We start from the raw sequence: 15,824 nt of genomic DNA on the forward strand, positions 1-15,824 counted from the left end.
TGGAAGAAGTACGAGTAAATTGTTCCTTTACCCAGAGGGACCTCTAATTTGATTTGATTTATTATTGCCACATACACCCAGGTACAGTGAAAAGTTTTGTTTTGCGTGCAGTGCAAGCAGATCATACCATGCAAAGTGCATTTGAATAATAGAACAGCATGAAGAATACAATGTTACGGCTGCAGAGAAAGTGTACAGAGAGCAACATTGAATTTAAAATTTGAGAGCTCCGTTCAGAAGTCTAATAACAGCAGGGAAGAAGTTGTTCTTGAATCTATTTGTACATGTATAGAAACTTTATATCAGTTGCCTGGCAGAAGATGGTAGAAGAGAGTATAACTGAGGTGGGGGGGGTCTTTGATTATGATATTTAGGGGATTTTTTGAGTCTGAAATAGTTGGAAGGGAAAAGGAGAAAAGAAAGGTGTTCCAGACCCAGTGCTGGAATGGTGAAGGGTGAGATGAGCAGACGTTGGGTGTGCTGAAGTAACTCACTACTGAATTCTTCTTTCCCATTCCTTTTTCAATCTCACCCTTTCTCATGCTTTTACAATGCTCTGATGCTTTCCATCTTTGAACTTACTCGCTATTTGAAAAAGAATGATAACAAATTATAAGTTAATATACCACTTATCTTACTTTACTTGTAATCTGACCACCAATACAAAGATTGTAGAGGCACTTCAGTGCATATTGTTATGATATGAGAAAAATGAACTATCAATGTTTAATTTCTACCATTTGATTTTAATACCTGGGATCTTTTATGGATTCAAACGGCTTTTAAAAAGGGGGGTGGGGGGAATGGGGAAGGCAGACTTAGGTTGGTTGCTGTTAGCACCTGGACAATATCACTCCATTAAAAGAATTCCATCCAAATATTTTAAATCCTTTTATTATATCATCATTCAATTAGTTGCCCTTCAGTAACAGTCACATAACACTTTTAAAGCTTCATCTAAAAAAGAAAAATGAGCTGACAACATGATTGTGCATTGTAAGAGGTAGCATTAATAAGGGTAAGGTTTTTTGATTCCCAACACAGGTGCCCCATATTATGATGAAGGTAGATTTACATCAGCTGTCACATTGCTCACTGGTGGTCTAGAGGACCACTGTGGTTCATTCAAAGATGGAAGCTATATTTAGCTGATCTGTTCCTTTATCATTCGTCTACTCTATATAGGAAATTGGCCTAAATAAGAAAACAATAAAACCAATTATGGGATAATTGTTGAGTGTGACAGCAGTTTGTGAATTATTGGTTCTTGCCCTGGGGAGTGATTAAAAAGCAACAGCAGATTTCTTTTTATTTAAGTAGATTGGCAGATACATGTTAGATTCAAGATACATTACTTAATGTTTTGTTGTATTATGCACAATAACTTAGATTATAAATCTCTAACCATAAATTAAAGAGGTTTTGCTGTTCATATCCTAAGTTACATTAAGTTATGTGTTCTTATGACTCCAGAGGGAAGTTTGTTATCTTCCAGTTCTGGTCCGTTTTTTTTTTGCACATTCCTAATTTCCATCTTTAGGGCTGTGTGTTCAGATGCTTAAACTCAGCTGTGGAATTCCCTTCTTAAACTTTCCCGCCTTGCTACTATTCTCTTCCTTTAAAATAGGCTTTAAAACTCAAGTCTTTATGTGGCTCACTTCATTTGATTTTGTTTTACTGAATTATTTTACTGTTACATGTACATAAATGAATATTGTGACTGCTGTTTTATAAACATAAAAGAGGGAAATCTCCAATGTAGAATGGTGTGTTCTATGGCTTCAAAGTGTAATTGCTCCATATCCTTTCACAAATGGTATGTGAAATAAATTAGCCTTGCAAGTAAAACATTTATTCTGATAGCCAGGATTAGTTTAACAATTGTCCACCTTGTGGAACCAATATGCTCAGGAGTGAGCTGAAACACGTAACATTTGGAATGGTCCTGTCTTCAGGGAAAGACAGAAAGTAGACATTACCTTCAAGTTAAACAGCATTTATCAATCTGGAAATTGTTCAATTTGATTGTTCTAGTTTGTTTTGCCTGTTACAGTTTTTTGTGAAAATAGAAATCAGTCTTTGGGAAACCCTGGCTGAAGGAAAGAAGTATAGCCTTTTCTATAAAGTTTCAGTTATTTTGAATGTGTTTCCTTTTAATTTAACTACGCATTCACTTTTTACAAAATGATACATAATACAACATAATGTTTGTATCATTGTGTTACTCCTTGTAAATCATAACTGTAATGAAATATCCAGTGCACAGTAGTAACTTTGAGTAATTCAGCTATTAGTTTAGATTTTTCCTACAAGTGCCTGCCTATGAAGGAAAAAATGTGATGTATTTTATAACTTTCTTTGACCACTTTGATTGCTGGTCATGATTACCATAAGGATGGTGTGATTTATATTCATTTATTTAACTCATTGGATACAAAAGAGATTCTCGCGAAGTGTGACATTTGAGGCACCTCGGTGTGATGGAACTTCCTAGTGATAAATCAATGCAAATATTTTTCCACCATGACGTTTGTTAATAGAAAGTGTATTGAATCAATTTATTAGAAATTTAGAATGACGTCTGCTTGCAATCTTTGATACACATGGATGTTGATATTAACGTATCACTTTATAGGAAGTGTGCATGCTTGCTGCAATGTTTTTCTTTAGATGAAAGCTATGTGAACCTGACTTTTAAACCTGCTGTCACCTGAGGAGTCTGGAACTAGAGATCCTGGTCTCGGATTAGGTACTTGTTTGTTAGGATAGGGATGAGGAGAAACCTTTTTTCAGTTAAGTAGTAATGAATTTTTTGAAACTCTGTCTTGGTTGGTCAGTCATTGGTCAAATTCAAACCCAAAACTGATCTGTCTGACCTTAAGAAATCAAGAGGCACCAGGATTGGATGGGAAGTTGGAGTCAGAGTTCAGCCATAATTGTATAGAATAATAGTGAGCTTAAAGGATTACATAGCATACAACTTTTTATTTAATGTAATTTACAGCCCCAGAAGTCACCTTCCAACAACGATGGTTCAAAAAGTCCAACAATCCCAGCAGCCTCTGCAGTTCAGCAGGCAGAGGAAAGTGAAGAATGTGAACCACAGACACTGAAAGAAGGATTGCCTGTGCAGGTAAGCATAGAAACATAGAAAACAGGAGCAGGATTGGCCATTCAGCGCTTTGAGCTTGTACTGCCGTTCAATATGATCACAGCTGATCATCCAGTACAGTATGTTGTTCCTGTTTTCTCTCTATACCCTTTGATCCCTTTAGTGAGATTGAATGTTTTCAAGAAGGAGTGAGTTACAATGTTTTGGCCTTGACCACTTTGTGGCAGAGGATTCCACAGGCTCACCATTCTTTGGGTGAGGAGATTTCACTCCTAATTGGCTTCAACTTTGACCCCAGTTCTGGACTCCCTGGTCATCAGGAACATCTTTTGTGTTTACCTTGCCTAGTCCTGTTAGAATTTTACTGGTTTCTATGAGATTCCATTCCCCACCCCCTACCGCCTCATTCTTCTTAACTTGTTTGAATAGGATCCTAACCAATAAAATCTCTCTTTATACATCAGTCCTATCACCTAAAGAATCAGTCTGGTAAATCTTTGCACAACCAGATCATAGAATCCATGGAATCATAGAATACCTACAGTGTGGAAACAGGCCATTCGGCCCATCAATTCCACACTGACCCGCCGAAGAGCATCCAACCAGACCCACCACCTACCAATCTGTCCCTGTAACCCTGCATTTCCCATGGGTAATCCAATCACCTACACATCAAAGGACACTATGAGCAATTTAGCATGGCCAATCCACCTAACCTCCACATCTTTGGACTGTGGGAGGAAGCTGGAGCCCTCGGAGGAAACCCACACATCTTCAGATAAGGAAACCAAAAATAATACTTCAGGTGCGCTCTCACCAAGGCCCTGTACAACTGCAGCTAGAAATCCCTCCTCCTGTACTTGAATCTTCTTGCTGGGTGGCACGGTGACTCAGTGGTTAGCGCTGCTGCCTCACAATACCACGGACCCGGGTTCAATTCCAGCCTCAGGCAACTGTCTGTGTGGAGTTTGCACATTCTCCCTGTGTCTGCATAGCTTTCCTGAGTGCTATAGTTCCCTCCCACAGTCCAAAAATGTGTAGGTCAGGTGGATTGTCCATGCTAAATTGCCCATAGTTTCCAGAGAAGTGTGGGTTAGGTGAATTAGCCATGGGATTGCAGGGTTGCAAGGATAGGGTAAGGGGGTGAGTCTGGGATGCTCTTCTGAGTGTCAGTGTAGACCTGGGCTGAATGGCCTGCTTCCACACTGTACGCTAGGAAAGCCAATTTACCACTTGCCTTCTTCATTGTTTGTTGCAGCTGTATGCTTACATTTGGTACAAGAACACCCAGGTCTTGTTACACTTATACCCCTTTCCAAATCGATCACCATTCAGAGAATCCACCTTTCTGTTTTTGCTACCAAAGTGGATAACCTCATGTGTATATACAGATTATACTGCATTTGCTCACCCACTCAATTTGTGTAAATATCACAGAAGAATCTCTGGATCCTCCTCACAGTTCACTGTTCCACCCAGCTTTGCTTCATAAACTGGAGTAAATTCTGTACAAGTAGTGATTGTTAGAATTAGGATTAGATTCTTGTCTGTATGCTTTAAGTATGGGAGTGATTACACAGGATAAAACCTCCTTTTTTTTTCTGAAGACTGCAACATTAAACCCACTTTCACTTCCTATGGATCGCTCCACTCTATTTGTGCATCTCAGGCACTGGATAGCAGGAGTGGTATTTTTTTTTAAAACACAGTCTGATTTTTATCTCAACTGCCTTGGTCTTGGTGTTAACAGAAACAGGTGGGGCATCCAACTTGTCACTACAGCTTTGCTAATCCCAACTTTCACAGGACCTCCAATTAGGCAGCCAGAGCATTTGCCAGGAATGGACAGAGGTCTCGTTTATATTTGCAAACTAGGGTTTGTAGAAACTGTCAGACCTCTTTGTGCCATTTTCATCCTTGTCTGCTCCACTAATACCAGTTGCTCAACCCACCCACAAACTCTGGGTATCATTTTCAGGCAAGAAAAGTAGACAGTCAGTCTGGCACTAATTTTGACATTGTGTCACATTCATGTTTTGAATCTCATGAGCTCTTCTGAAGGAAGAGGCAAACAGATTTTGGAATGACTAGCTGATCAACGGCTATCAGGGGTGGGCAAAAGTGAAATAGTGCTTTACTGGATAGGGGTAGTTCTTCCAAGTACATTCTGACATTACAATGTAAGAACTAGTTGCAGGTCCACAGTACGGCAGTGAGGAGAGAATCCAACTTATTTTATTTGTGTCTAATTCCAGGATTCAATACCCACCATTAGATTTTCAACTAGCAAATGTTTGGCAAAAACTCCCACCAATGAATGCATGTCAGAAAGGTTTGGAACTATCTTTCAATTCTCATTTTACATCCTGTTTACATCTTGATAGTTACTGGAAGGTGAAGTTAGTAAAGGACATGTTTGTTTGCCAGTGAGAGCTGTAAGCGTTTGTATGACTAGGTTTTTTTTTCTAAGTTTAATTCTTCCAATTACATTTGTTCTATTTAATCAGCATGTGATGAATTTTTCTCAGCTAGTTCTGTTTCTTTCTGCTCTATCTAATCAAATTTTCCAGAAGCTGTTGTCTTTCTATACTCAAAACAAAGTTGATTTGTGTGAAATGTGCAATTGAATAGAATTTAGACACTCTGATCATTATTGCACACATCACACTCCACTGATACAGTGACTCCAGCTAGTTAAGCTTTTAAAGTTCAAACAATGAAATCGAGTTCATCTTTTAAAAGTTTTTCACTTCACTTGGGTGCATTTTTTTGAATTTCTCCACTGGGCTAAAGATTAGATTGCCATGGTTTTGGGGCCCAGAGTTCATTATTGTGACTGGCCTATGCTCTTGCAGATCATGGTGGGAACCATATTATTATCTGCACAGTTATAAGTTCAGCCTGAGCAGTTACAGCACATCTTCTCCATCCTCCAAGCTCCCTGCGGCCTCTGCACACAACAAGAGCCCCTGGTCCATTGAACAGCATAACAGGTTGCATTCAGTGGGAGGATTATTGCCAATTGCATGACACAGCTGGTTGTTCTCTCAGAGGTGTGTTGTACCTTTTTAAAGGAAAGCTACAGAAAAATATTGCTGTAATACAAATTATTTCAAACTGAACACCAGGGCAGACAAAAAAAGGGTTCCAGTGTGACAGATGTGGCTTTGTATTTTAGACAGAAAGGAAGAAAGGTGTCTCAGCTTTGTGGTAGGTAGCCAAGGGGCTCTTGGGGACCACTCCCTGAAGAGGAGTGGGAACAGGGAAGTCATTCCCACAAGAAGTCTACGGATCATGTGTGAACGATCAAGGACAGTGAATGTATTTTCATGTGACATCTCCAATCCATTATTTCACCAGATTTTTGTGCTACTCAGTCCATCACTCACCCTGCAGTACTCCCTGGCACATACGATTTGCACCTAGAGTCCAAATGCTCCACTTCTTCATCCTCATACCTACCAATGCTGCCAGCCTCACCCTCCTCTCACTGCCTCCACTTACGTCCAGCTATTTAGCTGTAGTTGGCACAGTGCACAAAAATGTGCTGGACCATCACTCAAAATTCTGGCTCCTTTCTTCAGGACAAGGTGGTACACAACAGAAAAGGACATAGGCAGAGAAAGAGGAATTAGGAGGTGAAGAATGACTAAGGCACCTCCATATGGTGAGCCCTCTGGAGGAAATGGTTGTCTCCATCATGAGACCAGCTGCAAAAAGACCATGGATTATAGCAAGGTTGAAAGTTTAAAGATGTCATGATCTAGACTTACACCCCTTAAATATCAACATGGCCTCATCCTGGTCACTGGCATGTTGAATTTTCAAATGCTGTTCCAATGGGACTCTTGCTTCCCAGCCACCTCGACCTCCCTCATCTCTTCTGAGTTCCTGCTTTTCAGACACCCAAAAGTATTGCCTGCCCAACCGTCACCTCAGAAACAGGAAAATGTAGCAGCAAAACAGGAGGAGACTATGTTATTTGATTTGCACGTGGTTAGACATCAGATACAAGTGACCAGGAGCCAAGACAGAGCTAAAGCATGGTTCGTTTGCCAGTTCGCTGAGGGAAGAGGTGAATACTTCTGCACAGGAATCAATGAGGACACCAATGTATAGAGTACATGAGAACATTAATAAGCAGATACATCTAGACTTTGGGTGCTTTGGTTGACTTGCCAAGCAGCCTCCGATCCCTATCAAAGTGTATGGAGGAGTCTAGTTCCAATTTGTCAAATAGCGTTATGTGGAACTTGCCCTCCATGCAGTCCCACCTGGCTGAGTGACAGTGGAGCAGCATTGAAGCAAAACAATCGAGTTACCTGTATGAAAGGCTGCTGATAGGATGAGGAGGGATAGCTTACCATTGTCTCAATTATAAAATATGTCATGTAAACTTATTCTGCTTGAACATTGGATAACATTTATTCAAGGTATTCCAGGACACACATGGGATGATCCTATGTGTATGCCAATCTAATATCCTGCAGCACTCTGAGATAATCCACGAAGTAGATGGTGGCACACCCAGGAATTGGAACTAGGTGTCCACATGCAGCAATAAAATTGCAGCCTTTTGAGTCAACTACTTGGTCCATACTTGTATTTTCATTTCTCCATGATGTATTAAGTCTATTCTCTACTCATCTGTGCAGATACTGATTGACATTGCATCAACTACTGAAGCAATTGTTTTAATTCTGTTTAACATCACTTTGAAACTTAGATTTCAGTGCTAAATGTGCTGGGTCTAATCGTATGTTCAGGCATTTATTCCTGTATTAGAATACCACACAAATATTTTGTATTTCATGTTATGAGGTGAAATGTTAACTATAAAATTTCTTGATAGTCATTATTGTTGAATTTTTATACACATACAGATTGCAGACCTCTGCAAATGGATGCATTTCTGAAAGCTTGAAATCTCATGATGCACTATGACCACAGTAATTTTGTTCCTGAAATCAATTTACAGAAAAAGGAGTCTTTCTCCCAAACTATTCCCTCCTTGCTCTCCCAGTGAAGGCTGTAAGTACACTATTAAGGCAACACCTGTACGACATCGAATGAGTGCTGGTCACTTTTCAGCATGGGGTATAGAAGATGCTGAAGTCCTATATTATATGCAGGTATGCTCTGTAAGGTAAGCAAGCCAAAAAGTGATGGTTAACTCTCATGGGTGTGTGATCCTCGTCAGCCGATAATGCATTATCAAGTTGCAAATAGACAATAAAACTAAAATAGGACAAAATACAATTGCTCTGATTTTAAATCCAGAATCTTGCAGCTAAAGTGAAAGGAATTTAAATGGCAGGAACTGGAAAAAAAAATTCCCTGGGCCAGCTATTTAAATAGAGTAGATACCAGTACAGATCAAAGGCTGAGTTGTACTGTGGGTAAAACTAATGTCCATGACTCTCCAAAACCCCTCCACTACTTAAAAGTGCAATTACACTCCTGAATTGAATATCCTTCTTTTTCCTAGATAGGTGCACTTGCAACACTCGAGTGTAGCATCATCAAAGACTAAATAGTAAACTGATTGCTGTATTTTGCAACTACCTTATCATCCACTCCCTTCATTAGCTGACCATGTTTGCAATGTCTAATAACCACAAATGCATTGTACCAAGGCACCAAGCCACTTTTGTTGACACTTTCCAAACCCAGAACATGCACATTAGAATGAAAAAAGATAGCTGGTGCATGGGCACAAACACATCCACGATTTCAATTCATCTCACCATCGATGACGAGTCATTAAGCATAGAATTTCCTACCTATTGCTAGAATTGAGGGAGTGACTTTAACACGTGCATGACACTAATTCTGAGAGAAGGATCACCATTACCTTCTCGAGGACAACTAGAGATGCCTTTGCTGCAATGTTCCAAACTTGAGCTTTCTTAACACAAAAATCTCAATAAATCCATGTGATGTTAAACTTGAAAATGCCAAATTGGTGCAGTTGGGAGAAATCTCTGGCTGAATTGAGGATGCCCACTGGGTAGGAGAATAAAGGCAATTTTTCATTAAGATTATCATCCATAGCATGAAAATGTTAACAGAGGAATTTTGGTCTCGGTTTATTGTTTCTACCAGTATTAAGTAGTAACTGAAAGATTTATTCTATAGGAAATGTTTCAATGAAAATCTGCTGTTCCTTTTAAGTATGAAAACAGGATGTTCATTAAAACAAATAATACTACTTAAAGAAGTAAGAAATAAACCTTTTTAATGAAATGTGGAGTATGGCCAGCATTTGTTCACCTTACTGGCTCTTCTGTAGTATTGCAGCTGGTGCAGGTGCATTCATATTACTGTTGGGGTGTTTCACTGGATTTTGTTTCAGTGAAAGTAATGATTTTGGTTTCAATAGGGAGCCTGTCTTTGAGGGACTGTGCAGTTGGTAAAGCTCCCACATATTGTCCTAAGTGAGGACAGGTCATGGTTTTGGAAAGTGCCTATGAAAGAGAGTCGGTGAGGTGCTGCAGTGCATCTTGTAGATAGCACACACCTTGTCAGTGGTCACAATACATAATTTTCTTATGTATTTGTTCATAGGATGTCCGGTTGTTGGCTAGGATTTCTTGCCCATTCCGAATGGTCTTAAAACATGAATGAACTAGATGGGATGTTACAACAATTGATGGTGATTGCATTTAAGCAGGCTTCCTAAATTCCAAATTTTCACTGAATTCAAATTTCACTAACTGCCATGGGATTTGAACCTATGTCCCCCTGCAAAACAGTAGTCTGGGATTCTGGATTATTATTCCAAATGCTAACATTACACCACAACCTCCCATAATGTTGGGTATGATGCTGATCAAGTGGACTGCTTTGTTCTTGATGATGTCACATTCCTGGAGTGGTTGAAGGTGCAGTCATACAGGCATATGGAGAATATTCCATCATACTCCTGATTTGTCTTACAGATGATAGACAGATTTTTAGGGAGTCAGGAGGTCAATTAGTCACTTCAGAATTCTCACTCTGACCTGCTGTTGGATCCACAGTATTTATATAGCAGGTCCAATTCAGTTTCTGTTCAACTGAAACCCCCAAGTTACTGATACTGAGAGGATTCTGGGAAAATAATACTGTTGTGTGTCAACGGGAGATGGTCAGATTTTCTCCTGTTGGAGAGAGTCAGTGTCTGTCACTATTACAGTATAAATACTTTTTGCAATTGTCAGACCAAACCACTGTCTAGATCTTCATGCTTCAGTGTCTCAGGAGTTGCAAATGATACTAAGATTATGCAGTCATCGGTGAACCTTTCGCCATCATAAGTGGGGAAAGTAATTGAAGCAGCTGAAGATCGTTGGGCCAAGAAATCTACTCTGAGGAACTTGAGGGCTCTTGTAGTGTAGTAGTCATTACACTGCACCTGAACTAAAGGCTTGAATTCAAGTCCCACCTGATGCAGAAATGCGTTACAACATGTCTGAACAGGTTGATTAAAAATACTTCTCCCGAGGAACTGCTGCAACTATGTCCTTGGAGTGAGAAAATTGACCTTCTATAACCATGACCAACTTCCTTTTGTGGCAGATTTAACTCCAATGAACAGAGAGCTTTCCCCATGTCCCATCAACTTCAATTTCTCCTTTGTGCCCTTGTCTGTAAAATGCTGCCTTGATGTTGCGGGCAGTCTACCTCACCTGGCCTCTGGGGTCCAGCACTTTTGCTGTTTGGACCAACGCTGTGCTGAGGTCAGGAGCTGAGCAGCCTTGGCAGAATCCAAGCTAATCACAGGTCAGTAGATTATTGCTGTGTAACATTTGTTTCATAGCACTGTCAACCACTTCCGTAACTCTGATCGAGAGTAGACTGATAGGGTGATAATTTGCTGAATTGAATTTGTCTTTTCTTTTGTGAATAGTACATACCTGGACAATTGTCCAAATTGTTTGGTGGATCCCTGTTGTAACCATATCAGAACAGCTTGACTAGGAACAATATGACCACAAACATTCAATAATATTTCGTCAGTATCTACAATCTTTGAAATATTCATGGCCTTCAGCTGTTTTTGATATCTTGTGGAATTAATCAAATTGGCTGAAGACTGGCTTTGTAATGCTGGGGACTTCAGGAGGACACTAACATGATCACCCACTTGGCATATCTGCCTGAAGAGTGCTGAATAAATGGATAAGTAATTCCTTTTATAGAAAGCAGCAGAATAAAATTGTTACTTTGCTTGAAAAAAATTAATGTATTTGTTTTATCAACAATTCTGCCATAATTTTAAGGAATAGCACTGAAATTTCCAATTTTACTGAAATTTAAGCTAAGCATTCACATTGAGGGAAATGATCAAATGAGATAAATGCTCTGACACAAAGTATTGGTCAGATGGGAGGAGCATAATTGGGAGTTTCCACAACGTGCTAAAGATGGATTTTGACAGCTAAAGTAACCTGAACTGACAGAAGGCTAGTCTATCACTTAGTTTTCTTTCTTTCCTCCTCAAACAGAAAAATACTGGCAGTGATCACCAAACTGAGGACCCTGCAGCTGCTCCGACATCTCACCAAGAAGGTAAAGTCTACCAAATCACTGTGTGTGAAAAGTCCAGAGTGGTTATTCACTGCATATCATTCCTTAAACTTAAACTAAAACTAAAAATACATGTGAAGACATACCAATCTGGAATATCCATTTGGCATCCTCACACAAGTTATTGTGGATTAATGTCTTTAACGCAGTCCCAGTGTATCATTGTAACTTTTATTTTTGAAAGTTGGGGTGAGCCAACAGCACTAGTCACACCTTATAAGGTACAATAGATTTCTTTATAAAGGTATTGCTCCCATTTGGGATTTCATGGACAGATTAGACACCACCAATCTTTCTTATTATAATTAGTCTACGCTACTGACATCATGTGGAGAAGAGTACCTATACAAAGTCTTAGGCTCAATCCTGATGAACAGTAAATCAGTTTATTACATATTATTTAATAACTAGTTGCAAGTTATCTACAATATATAATCTTCCATGAAACATCAGGCATAAAAGTACACATTGATTTATTCTTGGGGTTAGTAACATATAGCTAATCATTGAATTACCTGTAGGGTCCCTGAAGAAAAAAAAATCCCTTAGCCCCCACCCAGAAACAGTCTTTTACACCCTGATAGGTCGAGCATACCTTGTGATGTCAGTTAAACCTTTCAGGTCCTAACTGTCTTGGACAACCACACCATGGATTAGTAACATTATAAATCGGTCTGCAACTCTACTAATGAAATTATCTTTTAAAAGATGTTTCCTGGAACATCTTGTTATCAGTTACTTGTGAAAGAGAGAAGGAGCATACGAAAATATTGAGTTTGATCCAGTGTATGGGTCGAGCTAGAACCTATGTAGTCTATCAGACCATTCTTTTTATTCCTTTATATTTTCTGAGGGATTTACTCATTTGGCCACATGTCAAAAAAATGTTTGCGATATTCAGGGCTTTCTTTTATTGTGATTATTTTTCAAGTTTAAAATGCTTAGCTGAAAATATTTTTAACAACAATGAGTGGTTAATATTATGGACTAAATAATGCCACATATCCTGTGGCTGTTTTTGTTTTCAAATCAAGTTACTCTCAAATTATAAACAAGGTGTCTGTGTGGGGGAGAGCATTAAAGGTTTAATATGGGAAACTTCCCCAAGAAGTCATGTATTCAAGCAACGCCTGATTTTTACAGTTCTGAGGAAGGGTCATTAGACCCGAAACGTTAACTCTGTTTTCTCCTTCACAGATGCTGCCAGACCTGCGGAGCTTTTCCAGCAACTTTGTTTTTGTTCCTGATTTTTACAATTGCAGATATCCTAGTACTCCACCATGGAGAAGCAGGATATGTAATTAACAGAACTGAATTGGGTTGCCAAATTATTTGGTAGCCTGATTTAATATTCAGTGCTGTGTGGGTTTCCCAGTGGTCAAGAAACTCTGTGTTCCCCTTCCAACTCCATTTTGACTCAGCCCCCTCCCCTTCTCCCTCAACTTTTGATGGTTTGCATTTCTCTTATCCGGTTTTACACGTAAATTATTCAGTTGGAAACAGTAATCTACTGTGGTTAATTGACTGACTGTGCGGGAGGGGTGGTGATGTGGGTGGTGGAGAACCACTTGCAATTTGGTGATGGGAACAAAAAAATTCAATTTTGTTTAAGAGCTTTACTGGACATAGAAAGAAAAGCAAGGAAACTCAACATTGGAAAAGGAGGTAGGAGCTGTGACTATAGTAGGTAAATGGTGTCTGGCACTCCTTGTGGGGCAAAAGCAGCAGAAATGCCACTATTGGTTTGTCAAGGGAGGCTCTAATCTCGCCACTAACTATGACCACTCCTTCCCTGGTGACAATTAGTGTCTCTTCTGCTTTCCCAAACCTCTTCCAACTTAGCTGATCCTGCTAATTATGTTCCCCTCCATATCCCAGTCACTGACCAAGCCTCTCATTCCCATCTACAGAGATTTTGATCTCCTTCTCCCATCTGTTTTGCCAGAAACCATCTCCTAGGCCATGGACGTGCAGTGTTCCATTGGGCCAATAACGTTTTGGTCTCACAGACTTTGACTGGTATTGTTGGGGGTTGTGGGGAAGGTATTTATTTCTCGCCATGTCAAAACATACTAGCATCTATGATTAAGCATTATTTCTAGCTTTGCAAAGAGAATGTTGTCAAATGCTTCTCTTGTTCCTTCTAGCACCGAGATCACCTGCAAGCTTCCAGAATTCCAGCAACAACTGTGTAAATCAGAAGAACAGATTCACCATTTCACCATTTAGAGCAATCCAGACCAAGAATAAACAGAAGCACTTTGCAACCTGGATGAGGTCTAACTCAATAACAAGCCCAAAAACATTATTTTATACCCAGTTTGATGAAAGGCTGATCAACATTTCTAAAACCTGTACGCCCAAAGAACCTGATAGCAGTGAAGAGGAAAGCTCTCCCACTTCAAAGATATGGATTTGCGATACTTGCTCATTTTCAAATAAAGCTCCAACGGTGAAGTGTAGGGTCTGTGACGTACTGAAATATGGAATAATAACGCAAAGCTGTAAAAGAACCCTGTCAAATGGTAATTATTGTTACGAAGAATTTTCTGTCCTGTAATTACAAGTATATTAAGATAATTAAATTACAAAGGTACATCCATTAATTTAATGTTACTAATTTTAATAGCCTTACAGCAAACATTAGGATACTTTTGTGGTGAATCTGTAAGTTGGTTAAACAAGTAGAACAGTGTCTGCGGGGCAAGGCATCAATAGTGGTGTCAAAGGTGACTCATCGTTGAGGTTTCTCCTGCTTACAATATGTCAGGGATTTGACGGGAAGTTTGCAAGTGATATTTGATTGATTGTGAGGGGGTATCAAATTGGAGAAAGAGCCTGACTAAATACACAAGCCTGGGAGGGTAGACTGATAAGTGGCAAATTAGTTAATAAGTACAAAGTTCTGAAACTAGTGAAGACCAATCAATAGTGGGAATGTATTCGAACATTTCTTTCTCCTCTGCTTCATCCTGTAGTCTAGAAGGATTTAGAAGGAGGTATTGATGAATAATTGACAGAAATCAGCAACACAACTGTGCAACTGAAAATGAGGAGATACAATTAGATCCTGGGACATTTGGTGAAGAATAAAGCATAAATCCCAAAAGATGATGATCAGGCATGTATACACGTGTCATGACCAAACCTGGAATATTGTCAACTGTTTTTTTTTCCACAACAGTACCACAAGAAAGATATCCAAACATTGGAGGCAGTGAAGACAAAGACAATCAAACTAATGCCTGACTTAAGTTATATGAGCTTTGAGAAATAGGTGAAAAATCTGAGACAGTTTTGTCTTGAGGAGAGAAGTCTCTACACATGTATGCAAGATTCTTAAGGACATGGATAAATTGAAATCTGGTATTAGGATGAAGACTTCCACGATTCTTAAAGATTTGGATTCAAATTTAGAAAAATTAAGGGTTCATGGATGGTTTAGATTTTAACTAGATGTCAAAGGCAAATTGAAATGCAAGAGTGATTTGCTTATATTTATTGTGTTGATCAATAAAAAAAAACAGGCGCATTTAATGTTTGGAACAAAAGTTAGCATTCAAGTGATGTGGCCGACTCAGGAGCACCAAACAATAGGAATAAGTGAGAAATGATTCAGCATAATAGAATTAACTATGTAGTTGGAATAGATATTTATTTGGTGTATCCTTAAAATAAATAGTCAGTTACACATCGTGTCATTTTTTTGAGTATACTAATGGCAAAGTTCATATACTTAATCTAGAGTTAGAGTAGCTGATTTTACAATAATACTTCAGGTATCATTTTAGAGCCACATGGATGCTTTTACCCCTTGCATTATAATTGTACACAGCATTCATGGATCTAAACTTTTAATACACAATTGTCGCATTCTGTTACTTGGTGTAAGCGTCGATCCTCATTGCTGCATTCACATGCAGTTAGAAGTGAGCTTTGAAAAGTGGCCTCACTGCTGCAATGTAGTATAGAGGTGAGAGTATTGGTACATAATATTTAAAGAAAGACTTTTGCAAAATTCCATTTTGGCTTCTAGCACACGAAATAATTTCATGCCCTTTTTTTTAGTATTCCTGTAATATCAAAAGGTTCTTCACAATGAAATAAAATGGCATAACAAGGAATACATACATTTCTGTAT

The 15,824-nt window shown here is 39.0% G+C and overlaps 1 protein-coding gene across 4 annotated transcripts; it reads left to right on the top strand.

Moving 5' to 3' along the window:
- Window positions 1–1,446: 1,446 nt before the first annotated feature.
- Window positions 1,447–15,488, top strand: LOC125483188. 4 transcript variants are annotated; one of them, XM_048597362.1, is made up of 7 exons: window positions 1,447–1,816; window positions 3,005–3,133; window positions 5,368–5,444; window positions 7,996–8,244; window positions 11,602–11,665; window positions 13,831–14,208; window positions 14,868–15,488. In XM_048597362.1, exons 4-7 carry the CDS (start codon window positions 8,053–8,055, stop codon window positions 14,930–14,932), a joined length of 699 nt encoding a protein of 232 aa, XP_048453319.1. In that variant the 5' UTR covers window positions 1,447–1,816; window positions 3,005–3,133; window positions 5,368–5,444; window positions 7,996–8,052; the 3' UTR covers window positions 14,933–15,488. The 4 variants fall into 4 exon arrangements, with proteins under 4 accessions (XP_048453319.1, XP_048453318.1, XP_048453321.1 ...); XM_048597361.1 differs by having other exon boundaries at window positions 8,091–8,244; XM_048597364.1 differs by having other exon boundaries at window positions 8,091–8,258; window positions 13,831–15,488.
- The last annotated feature ends 336 nt before the right edge of the window (window positions 15,489–15,824 follow it).

The sequence above is a fragment of the Rhincodon typus genome, chromosome 5, assembly GCF_021869965.1.
Source record: "Rhincodon typus isolate 14 chromosome 5, sRhiTyp1.1, whole genome shotgun sequence".
Taxonomy (NCBI): domain Eukaryota; kingdom Metazoa; phylum Chordata; class Chondrichthyes; order Orectolobiformes; family Rhincodontidae; genus Rhincodon; species Rhincodon typus.